Below are 23,325 nucleotides of genomic sequence, written 5' to 3'. Positions count from 1 at the left end.
ATAAAGCTTTTTAAGATAGGAATTCCAATTGTGAAGAGCAATTTTATTATTATCTTTAGTCTTCCTAGTCAGAATTTGCCTCCAAAATTTCTTAGGAGCCACCTTAGTATATATATATTATATATATATTCAAATTAAAGAAATAATTATATATTAAAAATAATTATATATTCAAATTTAATTGTGAATATTTTTTAGTGAGTTTTTTTTTGTTTGTTTGTTAAAATTAGACTTTTTTGCCGTATGAAAGTCTACGGGGCTTAGAATAGATGGTGATGGGAGTACTGTTAAGTTATTCCATGAAAGGTTACCCGTTAAAAATTCTATGGGCAAAAAATCTAGCTATGTTAAGGGCTAGTGTGGTCCAGATCAGGGGGTGATTTTGACACATTAGATGCCCTGGATAATGCAGGTCAAGCCTGATGTCATCTTGAACCCAGACATCTTGACAAACAAAAAAATTAGACTCCTTATATATGAAAATTCTTTAAATTTCTTTATTTCTAAATTTGGAGATCTATAAAATTTTGATCAGAATTTTAATTAATTCAAATTCAATAAAACTTTAGTAAATTTTTAAAATTTATTTATTTCTAAGTTTGGAGATCTATAAAATTTTGATAACAATTTTAGTTAATTCAAATTGAATAAAATTTTAGTAAGGAAAATTCAAATTCAATAAAACTTTAGTAAAAAAAATTCAAATTCAATTTTAAAATAAACTGTTCGGTTTGAGCCATACACTTGAGAAGAACCATATTGCAATTTTTGGATCTAATAGGTATTATCTATTCCAAAATTGAAAACTAAGCTCCATCGTTCTATTCCAAAGTTGAATACTAACCTCCATCGTTATGTGGTTTTAAGCAACAATGGTATGTTTTTTATCCTAACTAGTGCTTTTTTATTCCAAAATAAATCAATTCATTTGAGTGAATAATGTATCATAATCAAGATGTTGGAGAGTTCACTTGACAATAAATTTTCAAGTACATCTGTAGTAATCATAATCAAGATGTTGGAGAGAGGAACTTTTTATATATATAGTATCTTTCCCTATTAAATTATAAATTATTTCAATATATAAATTATAATATTAATTTTTTATTTTTAAAAAATGATTAATGCAATCACATTATAATTCCAAAATTCTTGCAAAATTATAACAAAAATGCATTAAAAAATTATAACAAAATGCATTAAAACACACTATCTTTGCTACAAAAAATATCAATATTACAATTCCTACATTTTGAACGTTGAAATTTGAAAATCTTACAAAATTTCTAATAAAAATGCATTAAGAAAAACAATTGACTCGCGACAAAAATAGCCAATTTCCTTCGATCCAACTGTCACAATCGCCATGGTAATAAAGGCGCCAGACAGGGAGCTCGCTGTCAATTTTTTTTTATAAATGTTTTGTCACAACCCCCATGGCAACACGGCGCAAGAAAGCGACGCCAGTCTGAAAAAGGTATAAAATATTCGGTGACAATGCCCGATAGCAACACGGCGCAAGATGGCTACCCCAGTCTCAACAAAAATAAAAGAGGCTCTGTTAGAAAATATTTTTTTGTCTTGTTTATATTGTTTTTGCTCCCAAATTCATGGAACGTTCAGTAAAAGTTTTACCCAAAACACCTTTTCATGCAGAAAGACATATATATATCCAATGTGCCCCCAAATAATAGAAGGTTCAGTAAAACTTAACACCCCCAACGCAGAAAGTCATCTATATATGAAATGAACGGGGATTCATTGATTCATTGGTTAATTGTGAAGGTGCACTTCCAAATGCTATCGTTAGTATTGTGTCGGACAGTAGGATATTGAGAACGAGACACCATTGATAAGGTTCTTCTTCAATATGTGTGTTTTCCTGCAAGTAGACTTTGAACATTGTATGTTGAACTTATGGATCTATCATGATGCATGAGATTAGTAGACTTGGCCCAGGAAATAGGCAACCACGGGGAATATCAAAGTTTGGCTCCCTAAGGCATTGAGATTTACAGAAGCCAATAATGAGCTAAGGATTGTCAAAGGCAAGGAAGGAACTTGGAAGCAATGGCAGTAGACAGGCCAGGGGAGCCGAGGTCACTGGCCTTGACACCAACATGGTCAGTGGCCACTGTTTTGACAGTGTTTGTGGTTGTTTCACTCATAGTGGAACGTTCTATACACCATTTGAGTCGGGTAAGCTCATTCTCACTTTAACTCATCTTATGCTAAGCTGCATTCCCACAAGTTGGTTATCTCAATAGAAAAAACTTATGAACGCCCAAAACCGTTTATGGATGATATTCATGTGTTTGTGTGCAATCAATTGCGGAGGACTAAATTTCGGTGGCACTGCTGAAATATAGTTCAGCAGAGTGTAGGAAAATACCCTTATGGAGATCTGATCTCTGTTGATGGGCTTATGGGTTTCACCGTGTGAATATTACTATTGTTTCAGTGTTTTCTGCGCATTTCCATTCACATCTTGCAGGAGACTTCCTCTGCTGTTTTGTGTTAAACCTACATTGTTATTTACTGCGCTGTAACCTGTCAATGTGAAATCCTCTGTCGACCTCGCCAGTGAACCCAGGCTCCTTGGCACAGCACCAGTCATTTAGCCTTAGGTGCCAGGTCCAAGGGGTAATTATTCCTTGAACATCCCCAGGATGTTTTCCTAGCCTCGTCTTCCTTTGAGATGTACCATTTGGGTGGAGTAGACCACAACCAGTCCAGCGAAATCCTCTGTCGATCTTACCAGTGAACCGAGTCTCCTTTGTCACAGTACTAATCATTTTGATGGAAAGGGCTTCCCAATATGCACCTTTTTTATGACAAAACAGGGCCACATTTTCCTTTTTGGACCAAAATAGTATGAACCAAACTGACATACTCAACGATTTCCAGTTTTCATTGAATGTGAAAAACATGGCCTTCTTGCTTTTCATTTGAAACAAAACTATGCCTCCTATGCAAAATTTTATTTGCACCTTATTTTGAGGACAACATTTAAGAGCTTCTCTATTCTGCCACGTTGTTTGTGAATTTTTGCACATGTAAGAAGTTTTTGGAAGGTCGATAAATTTAATAAAACACGAATGCATAATATTCAATTTAGTTTCCTCTAATTTCTTAGATGCAAAAGCTGTGTCCAACAAAACATTCAGAAGAACTGTAAAATGTAGCTCAATGAAGTGTACGAGTTTTATCCCTGGCTCTGAGAATTGCAATTGAATAAGCCAGCTGCCAGACCATCGAATAAAGATTGGTGTAGTAGCCTTGGAAGTTTATCTTTAGAGAAAATGACATCAATTTGCAATACGTAAATGCCAGTGAACAAGATACTTTTCTATATATAAACTAACAACGACAATCTCTGTTGCTGGTGGATTTTCTGTCTGTAGTAAACTTTTTAAATCAATGGTTTGATCCTGTCTATGCTATTATATTCAATGTTTTTCCCGGAAACAGGTTGCTTATTCCAAACAGCTTCAAAAGGTTTTGTTGTTAGGTATAGCTGAAACTATCTTTTGGATAGACACTACACTGTGGAGTCAAAGAAGTGTTCCTACATCTTTTCTCTTCTGCATTTTATGCGAAATCTCTTAGATCATATATTTTCAATATTCAAATCAAGTGATTTCAAACTAACAGTTCCTCTGCTACTAGCTCTTTTAAGAGGTTTTCTACCAATTTCTAAGATTGAATTTGACCTCAATGGAATTTTATTCAACTATTCCTTTAATGATTCAACTATTTCTTTTTTTATTTCCATGTAAGTTGTGTAAGAGCTTCTTGTCTTCATGCTTCACGTCAATGAGGTTTTTGTTTGTGGTACATTTTACCTCTTACGAAATATTTTGTTCTTGCAGTGGCTGCATAAAACCAAACGGAATCCTCTGTTTGAAGCAGTGGAGAAGATGAAAGCAGGTTGGTTTCTTTTCAAAATTTTCAATTTGTGGCCAAAAGCAGTATTCCCAACGAGTTTGTTATTCCCCATAAGTTAGATGTGTCTTGCTTATCACTAACAAGATTCATCTTAACCTGGGATCTATTAAGAGTTGAGAGGGATCAAATTCTTTTAGGTGCAAAATTTTTTAATTGTGTAAAAATCTGAGAAAAAATTTAAAATTTACACCTCTAGAAAGTTCATCCCTTACTAGGTTGGATAGATCCAAGATTAAGATGGATCTAGGCTGGTGTTATATAACATTATATGGAATAACATTAAATGACCTATTATTAGTAATTTTATTATTTTAAAGTATATTGTTTGAAAAGCTTATGTCAACCTTACAGTCACACACTTAAATAGCAACACATCTCCCCCCTACCACGCTATGGAATGCCTCTCAGCTCAATCAAATGTCAACTGTTGAGTGTTCTTATCAGCAAAAGCAATTTATAAATTCTTTCTATTTCCATTCTGTTGTGATGATAAGTGTTTCAATATCATAACAAGCATGCCGGTTATTAGTTTTGACAACGATCTTGTGAAAGTTCATAATATTTGGGCAATTTTCATCTCTAGATTATGTGTTCTTATCTATATTTTCCTTTAATTGGCAACTTTTTGTGGAACAGAGCTGATGCTACTTGGCTTTATTTCCTTAATGCTGTCTGCCACATCAAGTTCAATATCTAATATTTGTATTGAATCAAAGTACTATAACACCAAGTTCTCCCCATGTAAGAGATCCGATGCTGAAGAAAGTGATTCAGATGTATCTCATGACAGTAGATCCCATGGTCGTAAACTGCTAACGTTCTCTCTTCATGTTTTATCGAGGCGGCTTCTCAGTGGCGCAGTTGGCAATGCCTGCAAAAAGGTAAAGCTGCAATTTCGTTAGTTAACATTGTTACGCATTTGATTGATGCTTAGACTTTGAAACGTCAATGGATGCAAAAATGCACATTTCAGCATTGTGAGCGTATTACTGTGCTTGTAGGATGCCATTTTGAGTTTTCTCTTTTTCTTCACTTATATTAATCAATATAGAGAGCCAAAATGGCGGAAGAGAAGTTATTTGGTATACCGGCACCCCTTTGCCGCTCACAGCTTGTTTTCTTTGTGTGGATCTGTATAACCATTTCCCCAAAGGCGAGAGCTTGTCTTGAAAAACATACCACATCAAACATACTTAATATGCTGTTTGCCTTTTTTTCCGAATACCGCAGGGTTATGAGCCTTTTGTCTCAGTTGAAGGTCTGGAGCAACTTCAGCGATTCATTTTTATCATGGCGATCATGCATGTTTTTTATAGCTGCTTAAACATGCTTCTGGCAATCGTTAAGGTTTGTATATGAGCCTGTTTCTCAAACACACAAAGTACATAAAAGATAATTACTCTTGATTTCGTCTAATGGTTTGGGAAACTAGACAAACTTCGACAAGAAAAAATAAAGGTTTTAAGTTTTACCACAAGATGCCTGATCAGTCATTAAGTGTTTTTCGCTTTGATTTCATTAATATCAGATTCTGCTTTCTAAATTGTTTGGTCCTGGAATCAAAAGTTTGTTGTACTGTATCTTGAAATGGCGTCCTGCATTCTGGGCTTTCCCATTTTAGAATCCGTACTTGTCAGGCTTGAAGTGTTTAATACGTATCTTACTGCAAGAATCAGGATCCGTGATCAACATTTTGCATGCAGCTTTTCCTTTTCCTGGTTTGATGCTCCTGAAAAATGGGAATTAATGTGCGAAGGGTGAAAGATTATGTTTTCTCTCATTCATCAATGGAGTTGCCTATATTCTCCGAAGATAATGTGAAAATGATTGATTTGTTTAAAAACATGTATTTTCAGATTTACACATGGAGGCCATGGGAAAATGAAGCACATTCTAATGGTCATGATAGCTTGGCAGGTAAGTTTTTAAAATTTATAGTTTGGATGGGCTTTATATTTGTACTTTGCTTAGGATTGGAGATAGTTGTATTATACGGTTCTGAACCTTTTTATTTGTAAAGAAGTATCAAGGTAGATAATACAGGAGACTTTTTGTAGTTTAAACCAAAATCCTTTTTTCTCAAAGACAATCAGATGGTAGCCACTGTGTATCAGTTGTATATATGGTACATGACCTGTCATATTCAAGCAATGGCACCTGTTACTTAATTTGACTGCTACTTCATTTTAGTAAGGATTGATCTTGGAATATCCAGTTCTGTACTTATGGTAGTGATGCCCAGATGCCTATCTACTGCACCTAAAACATATCTAGTCATCCTATTTGCTTTTGCATGTAGATTGGTACCTGTAAAGGTCAAATGATCAAAAGTGGGACTTTGTCGAAAGCATCTGCCGAGCCAGATAGCCCCGCATATGGCAGGTAGTACATCAATAAGAAATGCCTAGCTCATCTCCCTCTTAGATTTGCTTAACTTCACGAAAAGAAAGCGTTATAAACTAAGTCACCTGACATGGGGATTCGGATTCGTGGTGTCGGATTCGGACACGTTGAGCCCCCGAACAGGACACGTAGGATTCGTTATATATTATTTTATTAAAAAAATATATATATATATATATATATTGTATATTTTAAAATATATATATATATATATATATATTAAAAATTAGATATTTCTTACACAAATTTTTAATTAATGATACAAATTTAATTGATTTCAAATATAGATGTTCATCTATAGCTATTAGCATGCATAGTACATACAAAATTCAAATACATGTCAATCTATTATCTATTTCTTATGCTTGGCCCTCTTGCCACCACGAGAAATGTCTAATTTTTTTGTCTTGTTGGAAAATTAGGAGCTTTGTCATTAATATCACCCTCTAAGCATTAATATCCAGAGGTATCTTTGTCATTACCTCTGTATCTGTATAGGGATCTTTGTCATTAATATCACTCTTTAAGCATTAACATAAGATAGAACAAGCATAACATGTCAAGTCAAGATTTTGTTTGAGTGATGCGTACATTTTTAGGAGGGTCATGATACAGGAGTTCGACAACCAATGTCACTAACATCAATGTACATAGAGGGATTGGTGCTCTTGATTAAATACGAGTTCCATACCATAATACATGACAAAATTCAATGGAAACATTGCAATTCCCCAATCCTAAAATCCTGAAAAACTGATAAGTCTGCTGGATTTTGATTGAAATCTAAAATTCTACTTTCTCCATATGAAATCCAATGAGGCCGGAACCACTCTCAAACATCCTGAGTCATTTCATGGTAATGTTAAAAATTTAAGTAAAAGTGACATTCATCACTTTTACTTTAAGAATTTAACATTACCATGAATAGCATATCAATACTAGGGCCTAGACTTGATCATTAAGCTGCCAAAACGCTTGCCAAATGAAAATATGTGTGGCTGTAATGACCAAATGTGGCCTTTTCATACCCGTGTAGGTCACTTTTGCCGCCTAACGAGTCCTAGAAAACAGGACACACTGCCAAAATCGTGACACGTAGTCGGATTCGACGTGTCAAAATAGGACACGACGTGTCATGGTTTTTGGACACGAATCTCGAGAGGATCGTGTCGGACACGATGGATTCGGATTCGTGGAGCCTATAGGACGAATCCGGTTATCTAGGTTATAATGTTGGCATTATGATTCTGGTTTGGCTCTATGGCAACTCACTCAAGTGGCAAAATTCTGTTCAGGCTCTCAAAATGATGGAAAATAAGAGGTTCGCAGGTGCATCGTTCAAAAGGTGCGGACCCGCAGGTTTGCCGTCTAGGAAGTGCGGACATACCCGCAGGTTATCCGTTCATAAGGTGCGGTCCCCCAGTTCACTCACTCCAATGTAGAGAAGCGCGCTCACGTGGGGTTTCTTATGTTTGGCCCTTGGTATTTAGCCCGTCGTTCATGATCCTATGGTTTTGGCCCGTGGTTTAGGATCTAAATTATTTGAACCCCTGTTTGGATCCCTTGTATTGGTTTTCGATGGTTTTGTCCCATGGTTTGAATAAGGGCTTGCCTATAAAAAGGAAAAGAAATCACTTGGCTAGACACTTGTGAAATTTAAATATCTTAAGATCTGAAAGTTTGGGTGATTGGTTTTAAAAGCGAGATCTAAATCAAGGAGAAAATTTAAGGTGAATCTATTGATAAGTCGTAATCTCTCGGGCGCATGATCCGATCTGTGGATCTGACTGACTGTGGCACATTGGAGGACTGTTAATTTGGCCTTAACCAAAGGTTCGCAGGCGATTCACGGCGTGAGTGCGAGGGTACGCAGCGCAGGAGAAGGCGCAGTGCGAGGGTACGTAGCACAGCAGAAGGCGCAGTGCGAGGTACGTAGCGCAGGAGAAGGCGTAGTGCGGAGGTACGCAGAGAAACAGAAGAACAAGTCGCGGAGGTACGCTGTCAGGCGGGCAGTGCAGATGCGGATCTAAGCAGAGGTACGCAGGGCAGCTGAATGAGTGGTGCGGAGATACGCAGAGCAGTAGTCAGACCAGGTGCGGATCTGCGCAGTTTAGATACAGAAGAGCTGCGGGTATTCGCAGGTCACTATTGGTGAAGTTGCGAACCTATCTTGAAACATTTGTTGGCTGTCTTTTATCTATTGCTGCAGAGTTCTGGGTTTAGATTTCTGGTATTACTTTTCTGTTTACAGCATTCTGAGAAGTTGGGTCATTCATTGGTTGATTGTATAAGGAGATTGGGTGATTTGCATGTACTTGATGATTATTTGATCTTCTTGGATCAAGTTTGAAAATTAATGAAACGTGGTCCCTAAAGAAGTAAAAGAGCAAAGGGGGTTGTAGCTCCCTTCCAGAAGAGACTAGAAAACGAGAGAGAGTTGTAGCTCTCTGCAGGTTGCAGCCTGCGTACTGGTAAATGACTGCACCAGTACAAAATCCTTGTAAAAGAAGTTTCTAATTGAAAGAAGATAGCGACATATTGCAGCAGGTGGTTTTCACCCACATTGGGTTTCCACCTTATATTTGGTGTTCTTTGGTGTGCTTATCTATTTTTCTTGTTCTTGTTCATCATTATATGGCACTGACATACAAATTAATGATCAATATCTGAAGAATAAATTAAAGTATAAATCTGGAAGGCATATTGAAAAGAATTTGATATTACTGATTCACCCCCCCTCTCAGTATTATTTCCAACATATAAAGTAAAGAGAGGCAGCCAAAGTGATATGAACAAATACGAAAAACAAAGATAAGCAGGATGACGAAAGAGGTGTCTGATTCTTGACATAGTTTTCTTATTAGAAATACAAGCACAAAATGCTCGACTTACAAAGGAGAATTATACAACTTTTAATAGGGGAAAGTCCAGACTCCATTGAGCTTCCACCTACCATATGTAAAACTGGTAGGAAATAAAATTTTGATGTCTAAAATTATTATATTGTATGTTCACACTGTTACAACAAAATATAGCATCCTATATGCTGTAAAGTCCCAAGCATCAAGGAACTAGTCTTGTGCAACTCAGGAAGGCTACCTACTATCACCACGGTAACTCTTCCTCTCTCTTTTTGGTTGACTTTTCTCCAACTCAAGGGGGTTCCCTAAGTAGTAGGATTGCCAATGCACAGAGTGATTGTTTTGAAGAGTAAGCCTTAACTAAACAAGGTTGTTGTAGTATATGGAAGGAAAGGAAATAGGAATGGGATAAAGACAAGATAGGAAAATGAAAAGAAAAACAAGGAATGAAAAGACAAGGAAGAAAACCAATGCCTGTCAATCATGGGCTAATGAAGTCATGAGAAGTTTCTAAATAGAGGGACTAAGTTTGCACATCACAACTACTTCAATGAAGGTGTTAAGTGGATGAAAGGATTGTTTTTCCACTTCCAACCAACAATGGATAAAAGGCTGTTTACTGTATTCTCCATTCTAATTTTGCGTACTCGTGGAAAATGGACTAGTATGTGACATTTATACTTAAAGTACTTGCAGGAAATTTACATGGAAATAATCATGGAGGACCCTAGAAGGTACTACTTATCAACAAAATATAAAAGCGTTGCATTATTTCTGAATTATTAATCCAAATCTGCAATTAATTCATTAGTAGAATGACAATAAACAGAAATAAAACAAGAAGTAAATCAAGAGGGAGAAACCTCCTCACATTGATTTACGCCTTAATAAAATGCTTAGGCTTTTATATTAAATTAAAAGAAAAAAATCTATATAATTTTGGAACCATGAAAACATTAAACCTTACACCAAAATAAAAAGCTACACCTCTGCCTTCATTAGTCATCAATCTTGGTAGTAAAAGGGAGCTCCATCAAGCTCTAATTCCTAAGCTCCAATACTTGATCACTTCTCTAACTCCAAAATATCAACTCACCATTCCACTTTACAAATGGATAGAATGCTCTTTATATAGAGGGAGCTTCTTCTCTCTTACAATAAAATGCAATAGATCTTCAACTAACTCCATGACAAGTCAAACAAATGGTAAAATTGTTGAGTAGTCAGATCCATGGTTGACAATATCAAGATACATTGATAGCCTCTCTCAGAGAGGCCGCCCCTATTCAAAAATAGGAAGTAATATGCAATAAAAATCTCTGAGAGGGTGCGCCATCTAGAAATAGGCATTATCATGTCAAAATGCTAAATGGGTCCATATAGAATGTGCCCTCCAAGGTACATGAGTGAGAAAATAATATAATAATCATCCAGGGAGAATGCTCCACAACCACCTTCATGGGAGAGATCAAACAAATAATATATATAAAGGAGTCTCCAACTAGACAAATCCAAGGAGATAAAGGCGCATTAGGGTTGTTGACCACTACGTGTCAACGACCCATAGCAGTACACCCCCTTTTCGCAAAAAGGGATAGTGCTTGATCGATGTGTCCGTGCCGTCCAACTATCATCATCAACCTGACTTTCAAGATGTTATGTAAACCCATTCTGCATGTGTATAATGTGAATAATCTCAGCAGATCCATTTTAGGAGGTTTTTTGTCTCACTGATTCATTTTCGAATAATTGACAGAGTTTTTCCCTCTAGTCTTACCCCAAAGCTGGAATGGATTTTGTCGCTAGGAGCTTAGGCAAGTTCTAGTGTTCTACATCGAGTCTATGTAAAAGTAAATTGAGAATAATCCTAACTTTTTGGTTAGATTATTTTATTACAAATTACTTGGTATGTTGGATTATACTTGTGTCGCAGAAATGTGTAATCTGTGAGGGTCTATTACAAATGGGTTTCCCCTTTATGATGTAGAAAATATGAAATCATGATGTAAAGTGTCTTGATGGTTGGGAAAATAATTTATCTCCTCATAGGTTAATTAATTAAATTTTCTGGCCCAAAATTAATTAAAATCTTAAGCGAGAAATTTAATTAATTCTAGGTCCTAGGTAAATTTAAATTCTTTAAGGGCAAAATTCGTCGGTCCTAAAAAGTTAAATTTTAAGAGGTCCAGGGACTAAGGTAAATTAATTATTTTGATAAATTTTAAACCTTTGATCCCTGAGGTTAAGTCATTTTTTTGATGGTTAAATGAAAATTTTGAATTTCCTCAAAAATTAAATATTTCGACGGATGAGATTAAAAGAAATTTTGATCTTCATCAACGGTCGAGATTACTTTGATGAGGATCGCTTGAACTAGCCATTGGATGATTTATCTTTAAATAGGAGGTCATTTGTCAATCGATCCATCCAATCTTTGAGTCGTGTGCTTAGCAAAAAGCTCTTGTGAATCTTTTTTTGGATAACAAAGAAAGACTTTGGGGTTAATTTCTGCTGGTGTTACTCTTCATGGGAATACTGTAAGATGATTTATTTCATGCATAATTTTTTCTAAAGCCATTGATGTTAGCTTCTGAAGAGTGATTTGAGTACATGTATCTTGCTCAGTCGCTGGGGTTTGAATAATAACGTAATAGCAGGTATCTCTATTTGTCTAAGTTTTATTATTATTTTCTCGCTCTATTTTTAATGGCTGGATCGAGTTTTACAGGGAAATCTTGATTTAGATCATTGGGCGTTAGGGGAAGTTTTTAGTTGGACCAGCTGACTCCTGATCTGTGTTTCCTGAAGAGCCCAGCTAAATTAGCTCCGGCTTTATCATAAGATTTTTGTTTGTGATGCACGAAGGGTTTCGAGTTAGCACCTCCTTTAATTTTTTTTTTTTTTTAAATTTCTGTGTGACATAATGATAGATTTGGCTACTTAGAGCCTTCAACTTATAATTATTGTAATTATTTAACTGGGTTTTTGGGGTTTTTAATTTCATCATTATATATATCGTTTTTGGGTGTTTTGTTTTTCTTTTCGCAACTGTAGATCTGAAGGAGAATTTTTGTTTAAAGTCAGATCTAGGCCTTGGAGGGTAAGATCTAGCCTCAATATCACTCTGCAGGGATATTATTCAATTTTTTTTACAGTCCGAGGGCTTTAAGATTTAAATCTAGAGATTTTATAAGTGTTTTAAAGACAAATTTGAAGCAGAAGAATATCATTTTAATAAAAAAATTTTGGGATTTTTTTTTTTAGTTTTCTGGGCTACCATTTCTGCTGTTGCGTTTTCTCCTTTCTGCAAATTTTTGATTCTTTTTGCCTGCGTTTTGGGGTTCCTCCCTCCTTTGCGTTTTACTAGTTTGCAGAACCCTCTCCCTCGAGCTTTTTCTCCATTCTTCCTGCAAAAAATCGTTGTCCCCGTGGCCTCCTTTGCTGCACCTGCAAAAAACCTCACTGCTCCCTCATCCTCTCCTCAAAAGTTGCCTCATTTCCCCTGCCCGAGTTTCCCTTCCTTCATCTCGAAATTCGAACTACCATTCCTCCATCGCTGTGGCTCGATCTGCTCCCTTCCTCGCTGCCCGAATTCTACTCGAACGTATCCCTCCTCGAGCTTGTCCTCCTCGCTGTCCCTAGCAACAACGCTAAAAAATGTTGTCACACAAAGTGTCTAGGCTTCGCGACAACGCTCAGAGTAAGCGTTGTCACTCTAATCCTTACTCACTCCGTTTAGACTCTCTCCTAGACAAGTCAAGGGGGGTAGTCCCTTAGGTGAATGAATGAGGGTAGCTTGTGGAACACAGGCTCTAAGAGACTTAAGAATGAACAACTTGATGAATGTGAAACAAGTCTTGGTTAACCAAGATGGATAGATCTAACAATTAAAACCAATAAGACACAACCACAAGATATAAATGATTTTCAGACCAATGCCTTAAAATTCAATTAACCATAAACTAAATGAAAACAAGTTATCCAGAGCAATTTATAAATGTGATGAAAGTGACGATTATGTTTGATTAAATGTAAATGCCCAAAACTTTGTCATGCAAGATATTCTAGGAATTAAATACCATGAAGAGCTATGAAATTTAACTGCTAAGCAATATATGATTCTAGAATTAAAATGATTTTCTTCAATAACCCAGATCTAGAAATTATCTTTTTCCTATAGTCAACCTTTAGATATGATTCTAAAACATTAATTGCGCTTGACAATAGAGAAATCGATACCACAAAATTTTACACTTGACACAAAAAGATACCAAGGAACTTTAGATTAGAATTTAATTATCCCTTAGGCAATTTTTTAATGTGCCAAGCTTATGAAGCAAATTTAATGTGGCAACTGTTTTTTTTTATTATTTTTTTAATGTGACCAAAGATTAAAAAAAAATTAATAAATTAAAATTTTTAATAGGCCATAGATCACATAAAAATTTATTTTTTTAAAATGTGAAAGCGTACGTCCTTTGATTTAATTCACTCCAAATTTCAAAATCATGTAAAATTTGTTTTATTTATTTATTTATTTTGTGGGGCTAATCGTGCACAGAATATAACACATATACACCAATTTTGAGGCATCAAATGACATTTTTTTGGGTCGAATTTTTTTGAGTGTAGCTCCTAGCCCCTTGATGCTACTCTACACTCTGAGACCTTTCCAATGAGGCAAAAATCACTTCAATTGGAGTGCATATGTGAAAGTTGTCTCCCACAAGTTGACTTGTCCTTGTCGACCACCATGTTATGAGTGGATGTCACATCAACCCTCATTACTTACATGTGGGGCTAGTCACCTTCGGACTTTCAAGAAGATTCTAGAAGCTGCAAAACCTTATCCTTTGGACTTTCAAGAAGATTCTAGAAGGTTCAAAACCTTATCACTAATTGAGGGTTGAGGGTGCAAAAACCCTAACCCTAGATGACTATCAGGCTATGTTAAATACTAGACTACTAGGAGGAGAAGGGGTTCCATTATTTAGTATTGTACTTGTTCTGTAGTTGAGGAGAGCATCTAGGAGTGGGTTTTGAGAGCATAATGGAGGAGGAAGAAGATTATGCAGCAACTGTTCAGGGCATAGTGTCAAAGGAAACTACATAGTGAGTGACCTTTTCTTTGTATTTTCATGTTCTTAACTAAAGAAAAATGAGTAGAGCATACACTTCACCTTCTAGTTGGGTTTTCTTCCATTTTGGTTTTCCAAGGATACATCTTATGTTCATTTGTGTGGATGGTGTGTTCATTTGCTGCTTGTTTCAATTTCATATTTTGGTTATTTTTATAAATTTGAGAATGAAGCTAGTAATAATTAATCTCAAATCTAAGGAAGTAAATTAGATAATCTGAGATTTTAGAATATTATAATATTTCTTGTGAGGAATTGTTCTAGTAGAATATCTACGATAGTTTATAGATCATATTGGTATCAGAGTAGTTTTTTTGGAGTATTTGTGGAAAGATGCAGATCCCAGGAATTTGCTCGAGTTGCAAAACCCTAGCCATGGTAGATGAGTCCATTAATGATGACCCTTGGGATGCGGCAAAAGAGATTAGTGAGGCTGGAGGAGCAAGTCATTGATATGTCTCGCAACATGGTCCTCCTCATGGCAACTCCAGTGAACAAGTTTGGACCTTTCGAGGAGGTCGGTGGCTCTAACGGAAAAGCTAGATTACATGAGAAATTGATACAGATGGATAATGAAGACCTAGAAAAGGAGTTAGAAAAAAGACTTGAGAAAGAGCAACCAAGTTCTTCATAACCTTTGCTTAAAATGGAAGTGAAAGTAGACATCAAACTTTATCAAGGTGATATTGATGCTTTTAAGTTCAATCATTCGTTGCAATAGTTAGAAGTGTATTTTAGTGTCCATAATATAGATGGAGAGCATAAATTTTCATTTTCTTGATGCAAATAATAGGGCCATGCACTGAGTTGGTGGGAAGGCCACACAAAGACACTTAGGTTGGAGGGTGATCCACTAGTAATTAAGTGGGATGATTTAAAACCCTCATCAAGACCTAGTTCTACCCTATGAGGTATGTAGAGGAACATTGAATTTGTTGGCATCAGTTTAGGCAGAGGGCAGAGTGTGCAAGAGCACACCATCAAGTTTAGGAAGATGGCGATCATGTTGGGTATCTCTCTCAATTACCCATACATACTCTTGAAGTATGTGGGTGGTCTACACAGTCATTTGCAAAAACAAGTGATGCTATTCAAACCTAGGAATGTTGGTGAGGCTTATGTGCAAGCACAATACCTAGATAACATAGGCCATAAGAAAAGACAACCAAGTGCTTCTAAATAGAAAGATCACCAAGATGCTTCCAAGGAGGGTAAGAAGTGGAAAAGAAAAGACAGGAAGACGACAACCATTGCACATCAATGCAAGGATCCAAATAACCATGACAACTATTGCAATATTGATGGTCACATTGAAGATAAGTGTTGGAAGTGTTAGTTTATGGTAGCGACAGACGTGTTCTAGTCTCTATGATGTCTAAGAGGCTAAGGAACACGAGATCTCCAAAACCCAGAAAAGGTTTCGTGAGAAAAGACTTGGAGACACCTTAATTAAATTAATTAGCCATAATTAAAAAGTTCCTAACTTAGGAAAATTGGTTAATTAAAGTGAATTAATTAAGGAAGTTCAATTTTGCTCTAGAGGCTTCTATTGATGAAGTCAAATTGATCTTAGCCATCGGTTGAGATGTAATCGTGGCCGTTGAGACTCCAACAAGAGATTATAAGAGCAGGTCAAAGGGTTTGGAGAAGGCATCGAGTGAATTCAAGCAGGGCGATTACCCAGTTGCATGTATTCAACAAGGGCGCAGTTGAAGCTAGGGAAGCATCAGAGAGCAGGGGATCAACAAAGATTTGAGTGTAGATGTTCGAAGGAATTTTTCTCAGTATTTTCCAGTGTCCGAGAGATAGGAAGAGGAGGCCGCTACAACTAATGTGAGTAACCATAATTCTTAGTGCGAGTTGCCGGAGAAGCCATGCTTCAGTTGCCAGTTTTCGGATCAATGTCCCAGAGGCAAAGCAAGTGGGTTTCAGAGGCAGAGGGATGCAAGACGACTTGATAGGAGGTAATTTTGGGGTTGTACGTATTATCCTCAGCCAGATCTGTGCACTACAGGAAGGCAATGCGAATGCTAGGAGGAGGTGGGAGTGGCTAGAAGAGGCCAATTTGATTGCAGAGGGAGACAAGGGCGTCTCCAGTATATTTTGCCAGTAGGGATTGTCATAGGCTATAGCTTTGCCAGAAAGGCAAGTAGACCATTATATTCTTGAATTTGATGAAGATAATAATAAAACCCTCATCTGTTGCATTTGTTTTCCCTTCGGGGTTTTTCTAGGGACATTTGTCCAAAAATAACTATGTCAATTTTATTGTGTATGCATCTATTTCTCAGTTCGAGCTTTTTTATATTATGTAGCGTTTTTATTGTGAATAATGCAATAGTGAATTTATCGTTATTTGCCAAATTAATAATTCAAAAGACAAACAAACTGTAAACAATTAGAAGATAAATATCCAGTTTATTGCATTCGTGGAAATTTCACATGGTATTAGAGCCAAGTTCGATCGGATCATAGGCTTTAGAAGCGAAGGAAGCAAGGGTTGTGCAGTTCAGAGGGAGATCTGAAGCACACAGAACCAAATCTGCACAAGCCAGCCAGGCAGTGCGAATTGCAGAGAGACAACAAATTGATTTCCAGTACAGTTTGGAGGAAAAGTTTGACTTGTCTCAGAGCAGTAGCAGCAGGCAGTGAGGATTACCAAATCTATTTTCCGGTGAGTAGATCAGAGATTCGCAAAGTAGATCTAGTGTAGAGATTTGCAGCACACGATTTTGCAAAAGCAGATATGCGCAGGGAAGGAAGAGAAAAGCACACAGAGGGAATTTCCAAGAAATTCTTAGTGGGATTCCAGTATTCTAGTAGCAAGAGAGGAGGTCGTGATTTCCAACAAGAAAAGACTGTAGTAGGCAGTGCGAACTACCAGGCGAACTGCTAGTGCGAGCTTGCCAGTCAAGCTAGTGTGTTTTTCAGGGTTAGCAGTGCATGTGCCAGTATCGGAAAGAGTTCCAGAGAGACTGAGTTCCCCAGGTGTGAAGCATCAGGTAGTGCGAATTTTAGGAAAGGGTTCCGAAGGCTAGTGCAAATTTCCCAGTATGAGTTGTAGAGGAGAAGACCGAGTTAATTTGCCCGAAGGAGAAGGATATTTCCCAATTTATTAATTCTCCAGTTTTTGAGTTTCACAGAGATGGCCACAACATGACTTAAAGATCAGGAAAAGTTGGATGAAGCCTCCAACTTTGGCATCTGGAAGGCCAAGATGCTATTCCTTTTGGATGAGCATGGTCTGAAGGAGTTTGTGGCAACAATTGTACTAGCAGATCCTATCTTGTTACATGATTACAGGAAGGACATGGCCAAGGCCAAGAGGATGCTCCTAGACAGAGTATGAGACCATATCATACCACACATTGCAAAGAAGGGAATTGCAAAGGAGATGTGGGACGCCATCAAAAAGCTATACTAGGATCCTTTTGAGAGTTGGAAGATGATACTCAAGGAGAAACTGAGGATGGTCAAAATGCAGAAGGATGAAAACGTAACATCCTACCTCACCAGGATTCAGGGTGTCAAATATGAACTTGTAGCAATTAGAGAGAAGCTAACAGAGGATGAATTAGTGCGTACAACTGTAAACGGGGTTTACCAAGGAATGGTGAACTTTTTTTCAAGTGATTATTAAACGGGATAAGCTACTAGATTGGAATTCCTGTGGAGTGACTTCACTCAGGAGGAACTGAGGCTCAATCTCATCAATGGTACTACTAACAACAATGGCAAGGAACCAAAGGTAGAAAATGAGGAAGAGAATGTCACTCTTGCAAGGAGGGGAAAAGCGAAGAAGGGTCCTAGCTAGGGACAAGACTCTAAAGGAGAAAAGAAGAAGAAGGACCTGTTGAAAGTTAAGTGCTTCGAATGTGGTGAACTTGGTCACTACGTCAGCCAGTGTCCGAAGAGGAAGAAGAACAAGAAGGAGAAGCAAACAACAACTTTGGCAGAGATTGATGATTTGTCCACTAGGATAGAGGATGAATTCTCTATGTTTGCAACATTATCCTTAGATGGAGGAGGAGTATGATACTCCAGTATGCTAGATTGGGTAGGGTCCTAGGGAGGAGAAACAATGTGGTCTACATCTAGCTAGGAGTGCTTGATAAGTAGATCAAATGTAGTTGTTGTGTATGTTCCCAGTGGGATCATTACCTTTGTTACAAGAGACCACAAGATATAGTAGTAGGAGGATCGAAGTGTTAGTAAGGCGTAGTCAGATGCTCGAGAGATAGTCTAGAGTCAGTTAGGCGCATTCAGATACTCGGGAGACATGTGCAGAGCCAGTTGCAGTGACTCAGTAGATCAGGAGAGATCGAGTTTCTAGTTGCAAGTGCGAATTGTAGGAAATTCGTGTGAATGGGGTGGCAGTGTGAATTGGCTAGTTGCAGAGTGCAGATGCAGTTCCAGGTAGAGAGAGACCCAGGAGAGGGTTTCTAGCCAAAGTAGGTTTCTAGTATTCTAGTCAGGAAGGGAGGCCGAGATTTCTAGCAAAAAGTGGCCGAAAGCTATATGAGTTGCTAGTGCAAGTTAGACAATTAGCCAGATCATGTTGCAGAAACTATAGATTGTGTGCCAATACCAAGAGGTGATTTAGAGGTAGAGCGAGTAGCTTCAGTGAGCAGCAGGAGGCAGAGTGACTGCCAGAAAGGGTTTCTAGAGGCATAGCGAGTTTCCCGGTAGCAGTACTGCGCAATCCAATTAGCCAGTGTAGTTGCAGGAAAGAGTGCGAGTAGCAAGGAGCAGGTCGAGTTGATTTGCTGGAAGGAATTTTTTTTCCTAGTTCTTATTTAGAGGGAGATCAAGACTCACTATTGTAGCGATAGCAACAACACAAAGGCATCAACAATGTGAGATCAGAGTAGTGCAGTGGAAACACAAATTGGTTTAGCTATAGAGTTAGCAGTAGAATCAGAGTATGCGTAATAGCATGGTGGACAATGACTGTCAGAGTATTTTCTTCACAATGATTTCTAGTGACAGGAAGTCAGATAAGCTAGAATATGTGAAGAAAGGAGGTATCACAGATGTCAGACACCACCAACAACGTGGATTAGTTCGTCTATAGCATGTTCCTACAGACCAACAAGTAGCTGATATACTCACAAAGGCCTTGGGTAGGGCAAAGTTTGTCTACCTCAGGGAACGGATGGGTATAGTGGAGAACACCTTTCTCGCTAAGAGGGAGTGTTAGTTTATGGTAGTAGCAGATAGGTGTTCTAGTCTCTACGATGTCTAAGAGGCTATGAAACACGAGATCTCGAAAATCCAGAAAAGGTTTCGTGAGAAAAGACTTGGAGACACCTTAATTATATTAATTAGCCATATTAAAAGTTCCTAAGTCTAACGTAGGAAAATTGATTAATTATAGGGAATTAATTAAGTAAGTTTGATTTTGCTCTAGAGGCTTCTATTGATGAAGTCAAATTGATCATAACCATTGGTTGAGATGTTAGGATATTTTGACACATAGGAAATAGTTAAGTATAACTTGGTCTAGTGTAGAGTTAGGTAAAGTGTGTTTCTTTACTATGTACTTTTGTAACTTACAATCCGACGGTCACGATATGTTCTAGACATGAAGTGATCCGACGGTTCATTCTTTCCTCGGTATTACTGACACTTGATCCGTGGCTTAACACTTGATTGGTCCATGATCTCTATTTAAAGAGCATGGAGGGTTATTTGTAGGTTAACCGTTCATGATAGAAGCTTATTTAAATTTTCATTATTTTATTAATAAATTGCCTGAAGTGGCCGCATTGGCTCACGTTGTGGACTGTTTCCCTCTTTGAGGGTTTAACCACGTCAAGAATATTGGTGTGTTGATCTGTGATCTGTTTGTGAGCGGTGTCCTTTGGTGTTCTGTCTGAGGAACTTACCTTGTAAATTCCTACATGGTATCAGAGCTATTTGAGGGTTGCATCTGTTGGTGATCCAAATCTGAAGCCAATAGAACTGCATCCGACTGTTGTTTCCTAGATCTACTGTTTCTGACTGCTTTTGGGTCGAGAGGACTGCTCTATTGTGTTAGGAGCATTTGTTCCAGTGAGGAACCCCTTTTGTTTCACACGAAAAGGTTTCCGGTAGCCCTAGCTATGTCATTTTTAAGATTTGGAGGTATACAATGTTTATTTGCAGTTTTTAGTTATTTTCTCTCTGTTTATTTCGGTTTATTTATCTCTTTGTTTTTTTATTACCGGATCTATACCTTTCATTTCTGCGTATGCTCTTTGCCCTGCGACTCTATGCGATCTGGGAAAACCAGAAACAAAAAGGAAGGATTTATCTCATGCGTATGCTCTTTTCCGCTGCGCCTTAGTGTGATCTCGGAAAATCATAAACATTGAGGAAAATATATAGTTTCCGGCTAAAGCTAACTTCTATCCGTAAGCAAGAAAAGAGCTTTTGTATGTCCGTGTTGGGTTTTGTGTTTTTTGTTTTGTAGGCAAGAAAAGAGCTTTCTCAAGTAAGCACGCACCCCAAAGCTTCAGTGACTAAAAAAAAAAGCCCCTTCCTCTTTTCCAAAAATTACTAACCTTTTAAACTAGCTCACTTGGTCCAAAGTTACTTTATGAGAATAGAGGTCTTGGGTTCAAGTCTTTCTTTTTGTTGAGTTACTTTTTCAAAAAGCACATGTAGCTTATGTTTTAAAGTTACTTTATGTAAAAGTGTTCTCACCCATTATAAAAAGTGAGTCACTTATAATTCTAAAGTCTCTTTATCTTTTATTTAAGTTACAATTTAGTGGGTAGCTCATAAAGTACCATTGTAAAAGTGACTTTCACTTATTTATAAAAGTGAGTCACATAATTTTTTTTAAAAGTGAGCTAATTAGATTTATGTTTGGAAAGGGGGGAGATTTTTTTTAAATATAACATTATCATTCATTTCCGCACATTCACGCACTTCGTCGGCATCTTCAACAACTTTTCTTCAAAAAACCATAACTTCTTCATCCGGAAGCCGTTTTCAGAGTCGGTTTTTTTGAATCAGCCTAATTTTTCGAGATCTTTCCATTGGAACACTTAGTTTTAGCATCTACAACTTCAGTTTCTGTTAAAATGGAAAGTCAATGCCAAGTTATTCTTGACAGCACCAACTACTTCCAATGGTGGTCCTACATTGTGGATTTACTTAGAAGTAAAGGTCTTTACAGAATAGCCTCAGGCCAAGAAACCAAACCTCAAGATGAAGATAAGGCAGCCAAATGGGAAAATAGGCAAGATCAAGCACGTGGGTTGATAGGGATGTCTATTTCTCCAGACCTTAGATTCCATATCGCAGAACTTAATACTTCTAATGAAGCAATGAAACAACTCACTAAAGTTTTTGGAATTAAAAATGAAATTAGAGCCCATCAACTCGAAAATGAGTTGCTTACATTGGACCCCAATAATTTTTCTTCCATTGAAGATTTTTTGTCCAAGTTCAAGACCCTTAGACTTCTCTTGGAAGGTGTTAAGGTTAAGAAAGAAGATGGTAGCCTTATCTATTCCATTCTTACTAAGTTGGGACCAGCCTACTCTGTGTTTGTTTCCACCTTCCATTCTACAAGAGAAGCCTTCATTTCTCAAGGACAAGACTACAAGTCCCTTTCTTTGATGCATTTTGTGATTCTTTAATAAGAGAACAAGAAAAACTCTTACATCTTGGTCTTCTTAATCTTGGAAACTCTTCTAAGAAAGCCTTATTTGCTCTGCAGCAACCAAATTCAAAGAATCCTAAGAAGCCGTATCCTAAAAAGAATGGTCCTAAACCAAACAAGGGTCCTAAGCAATTTCAGTCTCAAAATGAAAAATCATTTCAACAAAATGATAAGGCAAATAAAAACAAAGGGAAAAAGACTGATAGACATTGCCACTTTTGTAATCGAGATGGCCACTTAGAATCCAAATGCTTTAAGAAGATGGAAGCCTTAGAAGCAGCAATGAAGCAGCATAACATCCATTTGGAGCACTCTTCAACTTCAACTTCATCTTCAGGAATATCACTTTTTGCATGTGGTTGTCAAGCATCTCGGTTTGGTTATGCACTAAATGTATCTTCTTCTTCTCATTCTCATGAGTGGCTCATTGATTTTGGAGCTTCTTATCACATGGCTAAAAACAAAGCCATGTTTTCTTCTTTAAATGATTGTAACACCAAAAATATATATGTTGGTGATGATAGATCTCTTAATGTTGTAGGGACTGGAACTGTTCATCTAGACAATGGTCAATTTAATGATGTATTATGTGTTCCAAGCTTATTCTGCAACCTTCTATCTGTATATCAGATAACTTATTCAAGTCAGAGTAAAATCGTTGAATTTTCACCTCATGATGTTGTAATTAAGGACCTAAGAGATCCTAGACAGATTTTAGCTACTGGCATTATTGATGATTCTACAAGGTTGTATAAGTTTAACAACTTTGGGTCATCAAATCTTCCCTTGGTATTTGTTGCTCATAATGATGAAGTGAGCAAACTCTGGCATGAGCGATTTGGTCACTTAAACTATCGCTCCCTTCAGAATCTATTAAAGAAAATATGGTGACAGGTCTTCCAATGGTATTGTGCAGAGATGGTGTTTGTTCTGGATGTGCACTCGGAAAACATCATCGGGATAGTTTTGAAAATCGTGCCTCTTGGCACGCCTCAGCCCCTTTACAGCTTGTGCATAGTGATTTATGTGGTCCACTTCCAGTTGTTTCATTCTCTGGCTACAAGTATTTCTTAACTTTCATTGATGATTTCTCCTGACGCACTTGGGTATACTTCTTAAAACTCATGAGTGAAGTATTTAACATGTTCTTGGCCTTTAAGGTCTTTTGTTGAAAAACAATCTGGACATCAAATTCTTAAGCTAAGATCTGATAATGGCGAAGAATATGTTAACAACAAATTCATCAACTTTTGCACTGAGAATGGAATTCAAATGCAACATACTGTTCCATATACTCCACAACAAAATGGTGTAGCTGAAA

General features: G+C 37.3%; 1 protein-coding gene across 1 annotated transcript in view; it reads left to right on the top strand.

Moving 5' to 3' along the window:
* The first annotated feature begins 1,512 nt into the window (after nucleotides 1–1,512).
* LOC149152092 (MLO-like protein 11) overlaps nucleotides 1,513–23,325 on the top strand; it is a 90,218-nt gene continuing 68,405 nt past the window's right edge. Inside the window, exons 1-5 of the mRNA XM_089438358.1 lie at nucleotides 1,513–2,199; nucleotides 3,873–3,930; nucleotides 4,585–4,829; nucleotides 5,179–5,295; nucleotides 5,805–5,865. Of these exons, the coding sequence (XP_089294484.1) occupies nucleotides 2,071–2,199; nucleotides 3,873–3,930; nucleotides 4,585–4,829; nucleotides 5,179–5,295; nucleotides 5,805–5,865 (610 nt within the window). The 5' untranslated portion in view covers nucleotides 1,513–2,070. The remainder of the gene's footprint in view (nucleotides 2,200–3,872; nucleotides 3,931–4,584; nucleotides 4,830–5,178; nucleotides 5,296–5,804; nucleotides 5,866–23,325) is intronic.

The sequence above is a fragment of the Pinus tabuliformis genome, chromosome 9, assembly GCF_031772625.1.
Source record: "Pinus tabuliformis cultivar Carrire ecotype Pingquan chromosome 9, CPIR1, whole genome shotgun sequence".
Lineage (NCBI taxonomy): Eukaryota > Viridiplantae > Streptophyta > Pinopsida > Pinales > Pinaceae > Pinus > Pinus tabuliformis.
Note: the sequence above shows the minus strand (reverse complement) of the source record. Positions and strands in the feature narration are given on the sequence as shown.